Below are 17,424 nucleotides of genomic sequence, written 5' to 3'. Positions count from 1 at the left end.
TTGCTGTTTCTATCGTGACTTCTCTCATATCCAAACCTTCCTCTATTCATGTAGCCATTATCTTAGTTAGGTACTTTTTACCTTTCACTTATACTATTGCAATGGCCTCTTGATTGGACTCTGTCAAGTCTCTCCTTACTTCAATCTTTTTCATACAAAGTAATTTTCTTTAAGCACAGATCTGATCATGCCACCCCCTTATTTACTGAACTCCAATAACTCTCTATACTTCTAGGATAAAATAGAAATTCTTCTGTTTGTCTTGTAAAGCCCATCACAACTTGATCCCAATTTGTCTTTCTACCCTCATCTATTAATACCCTGCTTGAACCCTATGGTCCATCCAAACTGACTATCTCTCTGTTCCTCTTTCAGATACCACCTTCCATCTCTGAGCCTTTGAACTGATTGTCTCATATGCTTGCAATATACTTCCTTCTACTCATCTTGGCCTCAAAGCATTTTTTCTTCCTTTAGGAAGTTTAAGTTCTACCATGGAAATGAAATCTTTCCTGACCACCTTTCCGACCCCCCCCGCCAATGCTAATGCTTAATGCCTTCTTTCTGAGATTATCTCCAATTTATTTTGCTTATAGCTTATTTGGTTGGAGTTGTTGGCATGCTGACTTCCCCATTAGATCATGAGCTTCTTGTGGAAAGAGTCTATTTTTTTTTCTGGGGTGAGTAGTGGGGGAAGTTTGACTTTCTTTATACCCTCAGGCTTACTACAATCCCTCACTCAAAGAGTGTGCTTAATAAATGCTTGTTGACTTGACCATATCCTCATTTGATCCCAGATATTAGACCTTTGTAAATGATATTTTGGCAAATATTTTTGCTATTCTACAGTTTCTGTTCTTATTGTGAATTTATTGATTTTATTCATTCAAAAGTTTCCAAATCTTGTACAACTGATATTCTTTGCTTTGTCTTCTGTGCTCTCCTTTATACTTTGTTTCAGAATCTTCCTTAGAACTGAGGCTGTGTAAGGTATCTGCCTTCATTATCTTTTCATTTTTTAATAGTCTCACATTTTCTTTTAAGAACATGTATCCATTTAGATTCTAAACCCTTCATTTGACAGTTGAAGAAAATGAGGCTTAGAAGGGCAAAATGGTCTGCCTCCGTGATCACATGACTAGTTAGTATCAGAATTAAGATTTGAATCCAGATTTTACTGACCCCAAGCCTAACACTTCATCCGTTCTGTCACCTAGTGCCCCCTTTCAATGGTCTTTCCACAGCATCACTGTTTGTTTAATTATTCATTTGAAAACTTAAAAAAAAAACTGATTCAAGTTGTTACTTATGAGGCAGGCAAGCCAGGCTAGTTGAAGCATCAGGTTATCCTTAGAGAGAGGAGGCAGTGTGGGCCAAATGAGTCAAACCATTGCCACTATCCCTCTTTAAACTCTAATAGAGTCAGTGTAGGAAGGAAAGAAAAAAATGAGGAAACAAACATTTATTAATGCTTGGGACTGTATTAAGTGCTCTACAAATATTATTTCATTTGATCCTCACAATAACCTTAGGAGGTAGGTGCTGTTTGTACATTATAAGCACTTAATAAATGCCCCCTCTCCCTCTTTCCCTTCCTTTCTTCCTTCCCTCTTTCCCTTCCTCCCTCCCTTCCTCTCTGACTCCCTCCCTCCCTCCCTCCCTCCCTCCCTTCCTTCCTTCCTTCCTTCCTTCCTTCCTTCCTTCCTTCCTTCCTTCCTTCCTTCCTTCCTTCCTTCCTTCCTTCCTTCCTTCCTTCCTTCCTTCCTTCCTTCCTTCCTTCCTTCTTCCTTCCTTTTTCATTCCTTTAGAGGAGAATCAGGGTAGGATTCATGGAGAAGATAATACCTGGGTTGAGCACTAAAAGAAGACAAGAATTTGGAAAGGCAGATAGGCAGAAGAAGTATGTGCCGGTTATGAGATAAAACTTATGTGACTGCAAGAGAACTAGTGTCAAGTTCAAGGAACAGCTAGAAGTATAATTTGACAGAGTTCATGAATACATTTGGAAAGGTAAGTTGGAAGAAGGCTGTGGAGAGTCCTTAAAGCCAATCTATTTTTTTTTTTTATCTTAGAGGTAATAGAGAGTCACTGAAGATTTCTGAGCAAGTTAGTTACCTGGTTAGTACTATGTATTAGGAAGATTCCTCTGGAAGCTGTATGGGGAGGGACTAGAGCAATGCTGTCTAACTCAAATAGAAATAGTAATACTAAACCTTGCATAATGATTCTGCTTCTAAAATGTCAAGTTCAGAGGCGGAGTCAAGATGGCGGCCTAGAAGAAGCAGAAGTTCAGACCTCCGAATACCCTTCCTTACCGATCACAAACTGAATTCTCCTAGGGAACTGAAAACCAAACCCAACAACAAGACAGAGCCAAGGAACCCTCCTGCTGGACTCAATTCAAAAGGTATTCCCCCCCCCCCCCAAAGCTGGAATGCAAGAACACTTGGGTCTAAGGGGAAGGCAGAAGGAAGGTCCCAGGGCCACTCCCCTCACCCACTGAGAGAGCTGAGACTCTAGCAGCAACGGGAACTTCTGGGAGGGAAAAGGTGCTGGTCTGAAGGGTGTACCTTGTGGGTAGGGCTGCGCCAAGCTCAGAGCATGGAACACAGATGGCAGGAAAGGATCTAGAGAGGGAGCATAGAGCTGGCAGCCTGGCCAGAGCCATGTAGATCCTCCATATTTGCTCTAGCCTTACAGGAAGTGTTGGCCTCAGAGCACACCCAGCCCAACCAAGCTGAACTTAATCCCATCAAAAGTCTTCAGAATTCAGGGAAGCCCAGGTTCCACACCCCTCCCTCTGACTGCTGGACTTTAACCCAATCAAAAGCCTCCAGAGGACAGGGAAGCTCAAACCCCCAACAACCCTCCCCCAGAGACTGCACTGAGAGATCGTCTATAAAAGCTCTAAGAGAGGAGACTGACAGAAGCCCCCAAAATAAAAAAAATCAGAGGAGCAAGAGCACAGACAAATTTAGGGAGCAAAGAAGGGGTGAATATGAGCAAACAACAGAAAAATATAGCGACCCTCCTTGGGAGTCCTATAACATTTATTTGTAGGTAATGACCTGAGGTGGAAAGAGGGGCTAAGGAAATGGGAGAATAATAGTGACTCAAAGACAAAAGTAGAAACACATGGGGAGTAACGTGAACTCCGAGGAAATAAGAGGATTAAGAGAATAGGTGGGGAGTATCAACTCCTTGATACTCCTAGACAAGAGAGTCTGCTTTGGGGGTGACAACATTGCTAGAAAAAGTGGGAGTCTCAACTCCTGGTGCCTCCTATAGCAATAGGAGGCACGGGGGTGACCATGTTGCTAGGAAAGGGATATAGTGAAGAAAGAGAGTACAGAGAGGAGGGAACAGAGGGAGAGAGGAAATGAAAGGCAAGGGAGCTAGTAAGAGAGAGCTGGTAAGAGAGTGCAAGAGAGGAGTTAGAAAGAGAGGAGTTTCGCCCTTGTTCCCAGTATTATTGAGGGTTTTAGGAACGTATACGTAACATGACATAGGTTTTAACATTGGTTGAATTGACAATGATGAGATAAAAGAGGTGGAGTTTAATCCATTCCGCGCTTTGCAAACTTTGCAGTACTCCGTGCTGAGGGCTCTAATAAAACTGCATGATGTAAATGACAATACTCCTAGCTGAGACAGTGTGGCACTGAGGCAGCATGGCCAAGACCCAGCTCATGAATTTGCCCGTCCTTTGCTAGTGCCTAGGACTGTCCCTTTAACATCAAGAGTTCTGACCATGTGTCTGGTAGTACAATATCAATACGTCAATCATATTTCCCAGATGCCAACATGCCTGGTATGCTACAAAAAGGAAGAAAGAAATTATGATAGCTACTATACAGTGAACAGAACAGAGAGGAAGGGGGAGGGATCAGCAAATGATAAATCAGAAATCCAAGCAAATTGGATACAGGCTGTGGACGAACTCAAAATGCAATTCAAAATGCAATTAAGGAAGGGTGAAGACAACCTTAACAGCAAGATAAGTCATCTGGAAACAGAAAACAGTGTTGTGAAAGCCAAAATCAATCAGTTGGAAAATGAGCCAAAAGAGATGAAAGATGAGGCAAAGAAGATGAAAGATGAGGCAAAGGAGATGAAAGATGAGGTAAAGAGGATGAAAGATGACCTCCATAGAAAATCAGAACAGAAAGAGAAGGATGACCAAAAAGAAAGGGATGAAATCCAGTTTTTAAGAACCAGAATACAACTAGAATTAAGTGACCTCACAAGGCAGCAGGACACTACAAAACAAAACAAAAAGAATGAAAAAATTGAGGAAAATATGAAGCATCTCATTCACAAAACAGAGGGTTTAGAAAATCATTTGAGGAGAGACAATTTAAGAATCATTGGTCTATCAGAAGACCATGACAAAAGAAAAAGTCTGGACACAATACTATAGGAAATTATTTAAGAAAACTGCCTCAATATTCTAGAACAAGAGGGAAAAGTGGAGATTGAAAGATTCCACAGATCACCTCCTGTACTTAATCCCCAACTGACAGCACCCAGGAATGCCAAATTCAAGACCTATCAGACCAAAGAAAAGATATTACAAGCTGCCAAGAAGAAGTCATTCAGATACCATGGAACTACAGTGAGGACAATGCAGGATTTGGCTGCATTCACACTGAAGGACTGAAAGGCATGGAATATGATATTCTGGAAAGCAAGGGAACTAGGTCTACAACCAAGAATCAACTACCCAGCAAAACTGACTATATTCTTACAGGGGAAAGCATGGTCATTCAACAAAATAGAAGAATTCCAAGAATTTGCAATGAAAAGATCAAACCTGAACAGAAAATTTGACGTCCAAGCACAGAACTCAAGAGAATCATCAAAAGGTAGTTAAAAAAGAGGGAAAAAAGAAAAACAAAACAAAACAAAACAAAATTTTAAGAGACTCAATAAGTTAAAATGATATGTATCCCTATAAGAAAGGAGGTCATTGGTAACTCTTAAAAACTGTTGTTATCACCTGGGCAGCTAGAAGGGAACAGTGACAACTGTATAGGATGAAAGGACAAGACATAAATAGGTATATAGATATATGCATGCATAAATACAGACATGTGTATATATATGTGTGTGTGTATATATACAATTAGACCTAAAAAAGAGGTTAATACTAAAAGAAACGGGAAAAGAAACAAAAGGGGAAAGTTTATATGTCACAACGAAGCTCATGGTGGGAAGGGGGAGAACATCAATACACTGGAAGGGTAAAGAGGTTGGAGATAGGAAATACTCACCTCTTATGTGCTTTGAAATTGACCCAAAGAGGGAAGAACAATCCAATTAATTGGGGGCAGAGAATAGATTTGCGCCCTATAGGGGAGTAGAAGGGTAATACATGGGGAGGGAAGCAGTACAAGAGAGGGAGAGGGTGGGGGGTAATTTTAGAAAGACTACAGGGAAAATAAGGGGGGGAATAAGAAGGAAGGGGAGTAGAAAGGGAAGTAAAATAAGGGTGGGGACTACAGGGACTGATTAAAAACAAACATTGGTGTAGAAGGAAATAGTGAAAGAAGAAAAGGCAGGATCAGGAGTAGAAATCAAAATGCTGAGAAATACACAGATATAAATAATAACTCTGATTGTGAATGGAATGAACTCACCCATAAAACGCAAGCAAATAGCAGAGTGGATTAGAATCCAAAACCCTACCATATGCTGTCTACAAGTAACACACCTGAGGAAGGTAGATACACATAGGGTGAAAGTAAGAGGATGCAGCCAAATCTATTGGGCATCGATTGATAAAAAGAAGGCAGGAGTTGCAATCATGATATCTGACAAAGCCAAAGTAAGAATAAATCTAGTTAGAAAATATAGGGAAAGTAATTACATACTGATAAAAGGCAGCATAGACAATGAGGAAATATCCATACTCAACATGTATGCACCAAATGGCATAGCCAAATTTCTAAAATAGAAACTAGTGGAGCTCAAGGATGAAATAGATAGAAAAACTATACTAGTGGGAGACCTGAACTTTCCTCTATCTGACCTAGATAAATCAAACCAAAAAAATAAATGAGGTAGAGGGAAGAGAAGTGAATGAAATTTTAGAAAAATTAGAGTTAGTTGACATGTGGAGAAAAATAAATAGGGACAAAAAGGAATATACCTTCTTTTCAACAGCACATGGTACATTCACAAAAATTGACCATGTATTAGGGCAAAAAACATTTTAAACAAGTGCAAAAGAGTATAAATAATAAATGCAACCTTCTCAGATCACAATGCAATGAAAATAATAATTAGTAAGGGTACATGGAGAGGTAAACCAAGAATTAATTGGAAATTAAACAATATGATTTTCCAAAACCGGCTAGTTAAAGAATAAATCATAGAAACAATTAATAACTTCATTGAAGAAAATGACAATGATGAGACATCCTTTCAAAACCTATGGGATGCAGCCAAAGTAGTACTCAGGGGCAAATTTATATCCTTGAGTTCATATGTTAGCAAATTAAGAAGGGCAGAGTTCAATGAATTGGGCATGCAAATTAAAAAACTAAAAAGTGAACAAATTAAAAACCTCAGATGAAGACCAAATTAGAGATTCAAAAAATCAAAGGAGAAATCAATAAAATTGAAAGTCAAAGAACTATTGATTTAATAAATAAGACTAGAAGCTGGTACTTTGAAAAAACAAATAAAATGGAGAAAAAAACTAAATTGACAATATCCAAGATGAAAAGGGAGACCTCACCTCAAATGAAGAAGAAATTAAGGCAATCATTAAAAATTACTTTGCCCAATTATATGACAAAAATATGGCAATCTAGGTGATATGAATGAATACTTTCAAAAATATAAATTGCCTAGACTAATAGAGGAAGAAATAAATTACCTAAACAACCCATATCAGAAAAAGAAATGGAACAAGCCGTCAAAGAACTCCCTAAGAAAAAATCCCCAGGTCCAGATGGATTCACAAATGAATTCTATCAAACATTCAAAGAACAACTAATCCCAATATTATACAAACTATTTGACAGAATAAGCAAAGAAGGAGTTCTACCAAATTCATTTTATGACACAAACATGGTACTGATCCCAAAGCCAGGCAGGTCAAAAACATAGAAAGAAAACCATAGACCAATCTCCTTAATGAATATAGATGCAAAAATCTTAAATAGGATACTAGCAAAAAGACTCCAGCAAGTGATCAAAAGGGTTATTCACAATGACCAGGTAGGATTCATACCAGGAATGCAAGGATGGTTCAATATTAGGAAAACCATCCACATAATTGACCATATCAACAAGCAAACCGACACAAATCAAAGGATTATCTCAATAGACGCAGAGAAAGCCTTTGATAAAATACAACACCCATTCCTTTTCAAAACACTAGAAAGTATAGGAATAGAAGGGCTTTTCTTAAAAACAATAAACAGCATATATCTAAAACCATCAGCAAACATCATCTGCAATGGGGATTAACTAGAAGCCTTCCCAATAAGATCAGGAGTGAAACAAGGATGCCCATTATCACCTCTATTATTTAGTATTGTACTAAAAATACTAGCAGTAGCAATTAGAGAAGGAAAAGAAATTGAAGGTATTAAAATTGGCAATGAGGAGACCAAGCTATCACTTTTTGTGGATGATATGATGGTTTACTTAAAGAATCCTAGAGAATCAACCAAAAAGCTAGTCAAAACAATCAACAATTTTAGCAAAGTTTCAGGATACAAAATAAATCCGCATAAGTCATCAGCATTTTTATATAATTCCAACCCATTTCAGCAGCAAGAATTAGAAAGAGAAATTCCATTTAAAATCACCATAGACAAAATAAAATACTTAGGAATCTATCTGCCCAGACAAACACAGGAACTATAGGAACACAACTACAAAACACTCTCCACACAATTAAAACTAGATCTAAACAATTGGAAAAACATTGATTGCTCATGGGTGGGATGAGCTAACATAATAAAAATGACAGTCCTACCCAAATTAATCTACTTATTTAGTGCCATACCCATTGAACTACCAAAAACCTTTTTTACTGACTTAGATAAAAACAACAAAGTTCATTTAGAAGAACAAAAGATCAAGGATATCCAGGGAAATCATGAAAAAAAAAATGCAAAGGAATGAGGACTTACAGTCCCAGATAACCAGATTACCAGATCTGTTTATCAAAACAATTTGGTACTGTCTAAGTGACAGAAAAGAGGATCAGTGGAACAGACTTGGGGTAAATGACCTCAGCAAGACAGTCAATGATAAACCCCAAATCCACTTTTTGATAAAAACTGCTGGGAAAATTGGAAGATAGTGTGGGAGAGATTGTGTTTGAATCAACATCTCACACCCTACACCAAGATAAACTCAGAATGGGTGAATGACCTGAATATAAAGAAGGAAACTATAAGCAAATTAGGTAAACACAGAATAGTATATTTATCAGATCTTTGGGAAAGGAAAGACTTTAAAACCAAGCAAGAGCTAGAAAAAAAATCACAAAATTTAAAATCAATAATTTTGATTACTTCAAATTAAAAAGTTTTTGTACAACAAAACTAATGCATCCACAATTAGAAGGGAAGCAACAAATTGGGAAACAATCTTCATTACCAAAACCTCTGACAACGGTCTAATTACTCAAATTTATAAAGAGCTAAACCAGTTGTACAAAAAATCAAGCCATTTTCCAATTGAAAAAATGGGCAAGGGACATGAATAGGCAATTTTCAGTTAAAGAAATCAAAACTATTAATAAGCACATGAAAAGTGTTCTAAATCTCTTATAATCAGAGAAACGCAAATCAAAACAACTCTGAGGTATCACCTCACACCTAGAAGATTGGCTAACATGATAGCAAAGGAAAATAATGAATGCTGGAGGGGATGTGGTAAAGTTGGGACATTAATTTATTTCAGGTGGAGTTGTGAATTGATCCAACCATTCTGGAGGGCAATTTGGAACTATGCCCAAAGGGTGATAAAAGACTGTCTGCCCTTTGACCCAGCAATAGCACTGCTGGGTTTGTACCCCAAAGATATAATAAGGAAAAAAAACATGTACAAAAATATTTATAGCTGCGCTATTTATGGTTGCCAAAAATTGGAAAATGAGGGCATGCCCTTCAATTAGGGAATGGCTGAACTAATTGTGGTATATGTTGGAGATGGAATACTATTGTGTTCAAAGGAATAATAAAGTGGAGAATTTCCATGGGGACTGGATCAACCTCCAGGAATTGATGCAGAGTGAGAGGAGCAGAACCAGGAAAACATTGTACACAGAGACTGATACACTGTGGTACAATCGAATGTAATGGACTTCTCCATTAGTGTCAGTGCAATGACCCTGAACAACTTGGAGGAACCTACGAGAAAAACCACTATCCACATCCAGAGAAAACACTGTGGGAGTAAAAACATGGAAGAAAAACAACTGCTTGAATAAATGGGTTGAAGGTATATGGTTGGGGATGTCGACTCTGAATGAACATCCTAGTGTAAACAACAGCATGGAAATAGGTTCTGATCAAGGACACAAGTAATACCCAATGAAATTGGGCTGTGGGAAAGGTGGGTGGAGGGGAGGGAGGGAAATAATGTGATTATTGTAACCAAGGAATAATGTTCTAAATTGACTGAATAAACTTATTCAAATGGAAAAGAAATAAAATAAAATGTCAAGTTATCTTTGTTTCATTGTATTTTGATAACCATTTCCCAATTGTATTTTTATCTGGCTCAGGATGTCCTAGGATATAGATGGCATTCAAAGGTTTGATACCTCTGGTCTAGTGGGCCAAGTAAGCTGGGCAACTGATCACACTGCTGGCTCCTGGTTGCTATTGTCATCTTTGTATCTTGTGGGGTCTTTAGGTGACCTGAATCTGCATCTGATTTCTAATTCCTATTTTGAGCTGTACTGGGGTCTTCTTACCCTGTACCATCCTGGACAACTGTAGGGTTAGATCTTAATGAATACAGCCCATCCCTCTCTGCCCATCCCCTTACTCATCAAATCCTAGAAAATCTCTTTTCCTCATCCCTAAGCCCCGAACCCTGTAAGTCCCAAGCCTCATCCCTTTTCCCTTCTCTCCCCCAGGCCTCACTATTGCTGACCTCCTTTCCCTGGTTGTATAGTCTAGGCAGGAAATCAAGGGTTCAAAGCTGAGACAGTGAAATATCTTTCTTAGTTCAGAGAGTCTCAGGGGTGTGAGGAGGGGAGTTCATTATGCAGCAGGGCTTAGACTATTTTGTTCAGTTGACTGAGGCTGACTGTGATCCTGTGTACAAGTTGTCCACATGGGAGAAGGAGATCTACACCTGCTGTTGAGATGGTCTTGTGTGCCGAGATCAGCTCTCTGAAATCTGACCTCTCAAAGAGTTGAGTGATGGGTTAGAAACCAGAATCCTTCATCATCAGGGAGCTGAGACCCCATTCATTTCATGGGTCTATAGACTCTCTACACTTGGGACATCTGGCATGCTAAGACTCTGCTCACAGGGCCAGAAAGATCCACAATGTTGTCCTTCATGTGATCTTTGGCACAGAGTCACTCAGATCTGACCAAACATGTAGTTTCTCTCTGCGGCCACTCCTTTTCCCTTTCTATCCAGTCAGAAGATCACTCTCCCCTCCATTCAATATGAATGGAGCTTCAGGGATGTAGAGAGGGAGCTCTTCTCTCTGCAGGACTTAGTTTACTCTGTGTGTTCAGTTTTTCGAAAATCAAATCCATAGAATGTGCCTATAGAACAGAGACTCAAAGTCAGCCCCCCACGGAAGAAATAAAGAAGAAGCATTTGATGACAAAAAAAAAATTCCCTTGATTCTGGGAAGAAACTTTGGAAAAACAGAAATTCCTGCTACTTGATACCTGATAATCCCTCTCCCATTATCCCCTTCCAAACTGGAAGTTCTGAGACATGGGGCCATATCAACTACCAGGGAAAATAGCCTTTTGTCTGTAAACACAATCTTAAACAACAATGTGAAATGCAACCAAAAAGGCTAAAGACTTAAGAAGAAAAGCTGGAGGGGCAGCTGGGTGGTTCAGTGGACCTCTAGAGAGCCAGGCCTGGAGATGGGAGGTCCTGGGTTCAAATTTGACCTCAGACACTTCTAAGCTGTGTGACTCTGGGCAAGTCATTTAACCCCTATTGCCTAGCCCTTACCACTCTTCTGCCTTGTAACCAATACACAGTATTCTAAGATGGAAGGTGAGGATTAAAAAAAAAATAAGAGAGAGGCAGGAGAATGTCAGGGACTAGTAAAATGATAGTGCCATTGTACACTTTTCAGACCATCAAGGAGGATTTGCGTCTAGATCTGATCTCCACATTTTAGAATATACATTGATAAGAACTAAGGGAAGGCAACCAGATGGTGAAAAAGCCTTAAGTTCATGCCATCTGGGGATTGTCTGAAGAAACTTGAAATTTGTTGTTGTAGCAGAAGTAGCTTGGAGAAGAAAGAACTCAGCAGCACATGACAGTTAGCTCTTAGAATCTGAATGCTGTCCTATGATATAGCGATTAGATTCATTGTTACACTCCAGAGGGAAGAACCAGGAGCAACGAATGGGTGTGAATGGCAAAAGGATAAGTGAGGAAAAACTTTCTAAGCAGAATGAGCTTCTGAGGAGGTAGTGGGTTCTCCATCGTTGGTACTTTCCTTCTTTCCTTCCTTCCTTCCTTCCTTCCTTCCTTCCTTCCTTCCTTCCTTCCTTCCTTCCTTCCTTCCTTCCTTCCTTCCTTCCTTCCTTCCTTCCTTCCTTCCTTCCTTCCTTCCTTCCTTCCTTCCTTCCTTCCTTCCTTCCTTCCCCCTTTCTTTTTCTCTCCCTTATTCTTTCCCTCTCTTTCTTTCTCCTTCTCTTCTTTCTTTTCAAAAGTGAGTGGTGAGACTATGAAGACAAAAATCAAAACAGTCCCTGTTCTCAAGGAGTTTATGGTCCAACAGGCTATATATTTAAGCCTAGCCTTGAGATTTTGTTTGGTCAAACCTTTAGACTCTGGGCACTTATAGCTCTATCCATATAATTTCAATCACAATTAGTCTTAGGAAGTCTGGTCTCAGTGAGATTAATTTCCTCTTTTTTCCTTACATTTATTGACTTGTTTAGTCCTCCACCCCAGGGCATGATTTTAATGACAGTGAATTTGATTATGGATCACAATTCTGGGGGATTTCCCCCCCAAAAAGTAAAGCAAAAAAATTCAATGTATGGGGTATGGCATACTCCATATTCTTTAGTATGGAACAGGCAATTTATTCATAATGACAAATGATTTCACTGGTAGAGGGAACATCTGGGTGAGGAAACGGCCTCTACTAATATAAGATAACATTTAGTCTGAGGGAGTGGCTTAGAGCACTGGGAGGTTAAGTGATTTATCCAGGTCATACAACTTGCATGTGTCAGACTTAAATATGTCTTTCTGGGTTTGAGAAAAACCTGGTTTTAGTTTTTTATTCATTATTTTGTTTTTTTCCCCCTTCATACATATCAGAAAAAAACTAAATAGAAAAAAGCTCACAATCATACAGTAATAGAACAATATTCAATGACTTGTAACTACTGGCCTGATCAGGTGGAAAAAGGACACAATCTTCATTAGAACACATAAAAGTTTCTAGAATAGATAGACATTTTACATTTTACCTTGGCTGGCCACTGCCCAAATAAGTCCTGGCATATATTACTGGTAAAATAAGCCAGACTTAGGGCAGCCTTCTTTTCTGGTGGACATCTTAATGTAGACTTTCCCTTCAGCATCAACCAGAACATCTAGACCTTTTGAATTCATAAGATTGAATCCAATCCTAGATTCTATTTTCTTAAGATGAGGAAAGAAAAAAAAACCATAAAAGGGAGAGAGGCAACCAAGGGTTCCCCAAGTTTGCCCTAATTAGAATATGTGTTTTTTTTTGCAGGGAAATTACTCTTTCTTTGACCTAATTCTCAAATCAATCAGCCAAGAAGTATTTATTAAATATTCGCTGTGTGACATGTTCTGTGTTTGAAGAGTATCCAAGATTCACAGACATAAAAGAAGAGAGAAAATGGAGAGATGGTCCATTCTTGTGTTGTTGTTCAGTAGTTTTTAGTCATATCTGATCTTTTGTGACCCCCTTTGGGGTTTTCTTGGCAAAGATACTGGAGTGGTTTGCCATTTTCTTCTCTAGCTCATTTTACAGATGAGGAACCTGAAGCCAACTTGGTTAAGTGACTTGCCCAGGGTCACATAGGTAGTATGTGTTTGAGGCCAGATTTGAACTTCCTGACTCCAGGATCAGTGCTCTATCCATTGTGCCACCAAGCTACCCTACTATCCCTTGTGTTCATACATTTAATCACTGGGTCTTCTTGCTCAAGCAGTTAATTAGGGACTTCATCATCTACCACCATAAACCCCTTAGCAATGAATTATATACAGCTAGAAACCTTGCCCCCATTTCTTTTTCCTTTCTCAGTTTATGAGAAAGAGAGTAATACCTTCTGGAGCACTGAAGAAATTGTTCCATCAAGAGTTAACTGGCCTGGTTCCATTTTTTCTTTTGCCAGGAAGGAGGTTGGTCCTGAAAGCAGGCAGTGTACCAGAGAGACTTGGAAAAAGTAGGAGAGGAGTAATTGAAATTGTGCATCAGACCCTGGCTAATAATGTTAAGTATGTAGGATTGAGGCCAGAAAGGGATTGTGGGAGGCATGATTTTGCGGGAACTGGTTTTCCAAGATGCTTTTCTATTGGGAGGGCTTTTCGTTTACAAAATTAGGAAACTAGTTGTGGGGAGGTGGGAGAGAAGAGAAGTATTTAATAAGTCCCTGCTATGTACCAGGCACTGTGCTAAGTGCTTTATAAATTTTATCTCATTTAATTCTCATAATAATTCTTTGAGGTAGGTGCTTTAAAGTTAAGGAAACAGGTGAACAAGGTGAGTGACTTGGTTAAGTAACTAACCCAGGGCCACCCAGCTAGTAAATGAGGTTAGATTTAAACTCAGATCTTCATGATTCTAGGGCTAGTGCTCTATCTACTTTGTTAGCCACCTAGGTGGCAAAGGAAATGGTGAGGGACTCTTTGTCCAGGGGGAGATACATATTTTTTAGAAACTTGGGATTCTAGAATAAGAAATCAGGCCAGAAAGAGGTCCAACCTTGAGGGAGGAAAGTATAGGGAGGTAACATGAGCTAGCCCAATTGTTATAGCTACTCAAAAGAACTCTGATTCCTAAGCCTAAGAGTGGAGCCTGGGAAAAACTGCTAGTAGCTTGAAACCAGGGGCACATTCTTCTGCTGAGCTTTTGTGGACTGAAAATAATCTTTCCCTGTTTTTTGCTTCACTTTTTCTTCTAACATCATGGGGGCAGGGTGCTTACTTTATTGTAGTTCCTTGGAGGGCCAGGAAGTCCAGAGAGGGTAAGGGACCATACCAGCACACGTGATATGAACCCTAGTTTTCCTCCTTCTTCCATGGCCCTTCTCTTACTGACACGTTTTCCCTGCCTTCTCTCTTCTCTTCTTGGCTTTCCCAACCTTGTTACTTCTCCCTCTGCTCTTCAAACCTGCACCCTCATTGCCTCCTTTTCTATATGCTTCCCTTTTTGTTTGCCCCCTTTTCTCCCCTCTCCTGTATCTCTTCCTCCGCATTTCTTCCAATTGCTCTTCCCTAGGACTTCCCTCATACTTCTTACCATCTTTCTTTTCTCTTCTCTATTCCTTCTGCCCCACCCCATTTCTTCCATTATAGGATGCTGCCTGAGTCTAAATGGCTATCTCACCAGCTGGGCCTGCTGGGATTGGAGCCTAAAGTTTCCTCAGCCTTGCTCCTGATCTTTCTGGCATTTAGCACCTGGATCCTGGGAAAAGGCCTGATTTGTATCCACCAGTTCCGTACCAACTGTCAATGGCTTCGATGCTTTCCTGAGCCCCCTGAATGGCACTGGCTCAATGGTCATGCAGGAGTGGTGAGTGGGGACATCTAGGCTGAGGGTTAGGGTAGGGGTTGGTTCTCAGAAAATAGAGAGGTTTTGGGGCTTCATTGGATAGAGGGGTTGGGAGGACTAAGGGCACACAGCATCTGAGGGTTAAGGGTCTAAGGGACTTAGGAAATTGAATATTTGAGTCTAGAATGGGGAACTGAGAACTTGAGAAACTGAGCTTCCTGAGGGTGAACTGGAGGCTCAGTCTTTCTGAAGACATTGGTGGTACTAACAAGAGCAAGAGTCCTCTTGTAAATTACTCTCTGGAGTTATTCATCCTCAGTGACTTCCCAAGAGGAACATGGAGAAGGGTCTTGCTTTTTCATCAAGATATGGAGATAGAAAGAGTGCAAAAGAACCTCGGTAGAATCCAAGAGCCTTTACAGGGAGTCCAAATCACTCTTTATCAAAGACTTTTTTGAGGTGATCTTTCTTATTTCCTCTACCTTAGGCTCTCTACTTATTAGGTCTCTGTCCTAAACATAGTCTCCATCTTCCCACCCACTTGTTCCCCTGTACCCAAGAAAGTAGGTCTTTTATAGTATGGTCTAGCCTTCTCCGGGCAGATAGGGATTCTCTCCTTCCCTTCATCACTTGAGCTCTTTTGTGTCTTTACTTCCCTTCTTCTTTCCTGGACCTTTGATACCTCACATGGACTCCCATGTTGTTGGACTGTGACATCCCTCAAGTTGAAAATTTCCATCTAAGCTGAACCAATGCCTATCAGAGAATCAGAGAATTTTAGACTAGAAATCTGTCTTAGGGTGTATCTAATCTAATCTTTACCTTAGTAAAAATCCATTCTATATTATTTTCAACAAATAGTCATCCAAACTTCACTGGAAGACTACTAATGACAATTAACTCACTACTTCCTAAAGCAGCCCTTATCAATCGTGATAGCTCTAATAGTTAGGAAGCTATTCCTCAACTCAAACCTTAGTCTCTCTTCAGCTTCCTTTTATTGCTCCTAGTGCTCTCTGGGAAACAAGAAGAGCAAGTCCCCTTTTTCTTCTAGCTATCCAGACAACTCTCATTTTTTCCCTGAGTCTCCAAACTAGACATACCAAGTTCCTTCAACTGATTCTCCTATGGCATGATGTACAGTCTCTTTACCATTGGATCCTTTCTTGGTATTCTTTCTAGATTATTGACATTTATTCTAAAACCTGGTGCTTAGAACTGAACTCTGTATTCCAGAAATAACCTGATCTGAACTATGTACAGTTAGACTATGCTCCTTACTCTTTGATGAGATATACTGCTTTAGATGATATACTATGATATGATAAAACAGTATAATCTAAAGCAGTATATCTCATCAAAGAGTAAGGAGCATAGTCTGTACGACTATGGAAAGTCCATGCTTTTAGTGTAGTCTAAGATCAATATTGGCTTCATTTATTATCATATTTTAGAATTTTTTCAAGAACTGAAAAAAATGCCACTGGCCTACAATTGGGAGCCTAAATTGTCTTCCCTATTATAGTGGATATTGGACTTAGAGTCAGGATGACCTGAATTTGAATCTCATCTCCAAACTTCTTCTCTGTAATGCTGGACAACTCTTATGTTGTTTTTAGCATTTACTACTAGCTAGATTCTCATCTCATTTTCAACCTAAAGAACTCATCTGTATCTGCATACACACATATAAAGTATATGCATAGGTATATGTATAGGTATTTAATCTAAATCTATATTTTTCTCTTTGACAGACATTTCAAATAGATAATAATTTAGACCTGAAATTCAGCAACAGGATGAGAAGCAGATTGTATCAATGAAATTGCAAAGTTTGTTCAATGATTCTAAATCCCCCAAAACAAAGAACCATTTTTTAATTTAATATTTTCTGAGCATTATGTGGCTTAGAGAACACTGGTTTTTAAGAATTAAAAGTTACCATCATTCTGAAGGCAATAGAGAGGCAGACAATGGGTATATGATCAGGCTGCAAATTGCTACAAAACAAACTGCGAAGGAGATTTGGAGTAAAGTATACTGTCAAAGAAATGTATGATAGAGAAAAAGATGGGATGGTCTTTCTTAGCAACTGTTTCCTAAAATGAGTATATTTCCACTTTCCTTTTGTTTATTGTAGTCTGAGAAGAAGCTCTTTCTACTCACTGCTCCCCTACTACTTTAGAATTTAGGAAAACAGGCTATCTTCCATTCCTGCCCTTTTTGAGCCATCCAGGGGCATCCTCACCCAACCCATGACATCTGAATCTAAGCAGGGTAGGGACAGGGAGTGCATGCTGCCATCATATGGGGCTGAAGGCTTGGGAAAGCCTTGGGAAAGCAATCTCCCTGACTTGGAATCCTGACCAGAGGCATGTATCCCACTTCTGCATTTTGAATCCTGGCAGTCTGAGGGACCCTAACTCTTGACCTGACCTGGTCTTTAGGATTTCATTCTCTTGAACCCCTCC

General features: G+C 39.5%; 1 protein-coding gene across 10 annotated transcripts in view; it reads left to right on the top strand.

The window, feature by feature from the left end:
• Positions 1 to 17,424, top strand: part of LOC100013359 (cytochrome P450 4F3-like) — an 85,956-nt gene that overhangs the window by 22,952 nt on the left and 45,580 nt on the right. For 2 of the 10 annotated variants that reach the window (XM_056822315.1, XM_056822322.1), the window contains exons 2-3: positions 2,247 to 2,407; positions 14,681 to 14,974. The exons of 1 other annotated variant lie outside the window; for it this stretch is intronic. In XM_056822315.1, the coding sequence (XP_056678293.1) occupies positions 14,759 to 14,974 (216 nt within the window). In that variant the 5' untranslated portion in view covers positions 2,247 to 2,407; positions 14,681 to 14,758. Of the gene's footprint in view, positions 1 to 1,808; positions 2,011 to 2,246; positions 2,408 to 14,680; positions 14,975 to 17,424 lie in introns of all 10 variants that reach the window. 7 more of the 10 variants (XM_056822317.1, XM_007489706.2, XM_007489705.2 and 4 more) reach the window with 7 other exon arrangements.

The sequence above is a fragment of the Monodelphis domestica genome, chromosome 3 (genome assembly GCF_027887165.1).
Source record: "Monodelphis domestica isolate mMonDom1 chromosome 3, mMonDom1.pri, whole genome shotgun sequence".
Classification (NCBI taxonomy): Eukaryota; Metazoa; Chordata; class Mammalia; order Didelphimorphia; family Didelphidae; genus Monodelphis; species Monodelphis domestica.
Note: the sequence above shows the minus strand (reverse complement) of the source record. Positions and strands in the feature narration are given on the sequence as shown.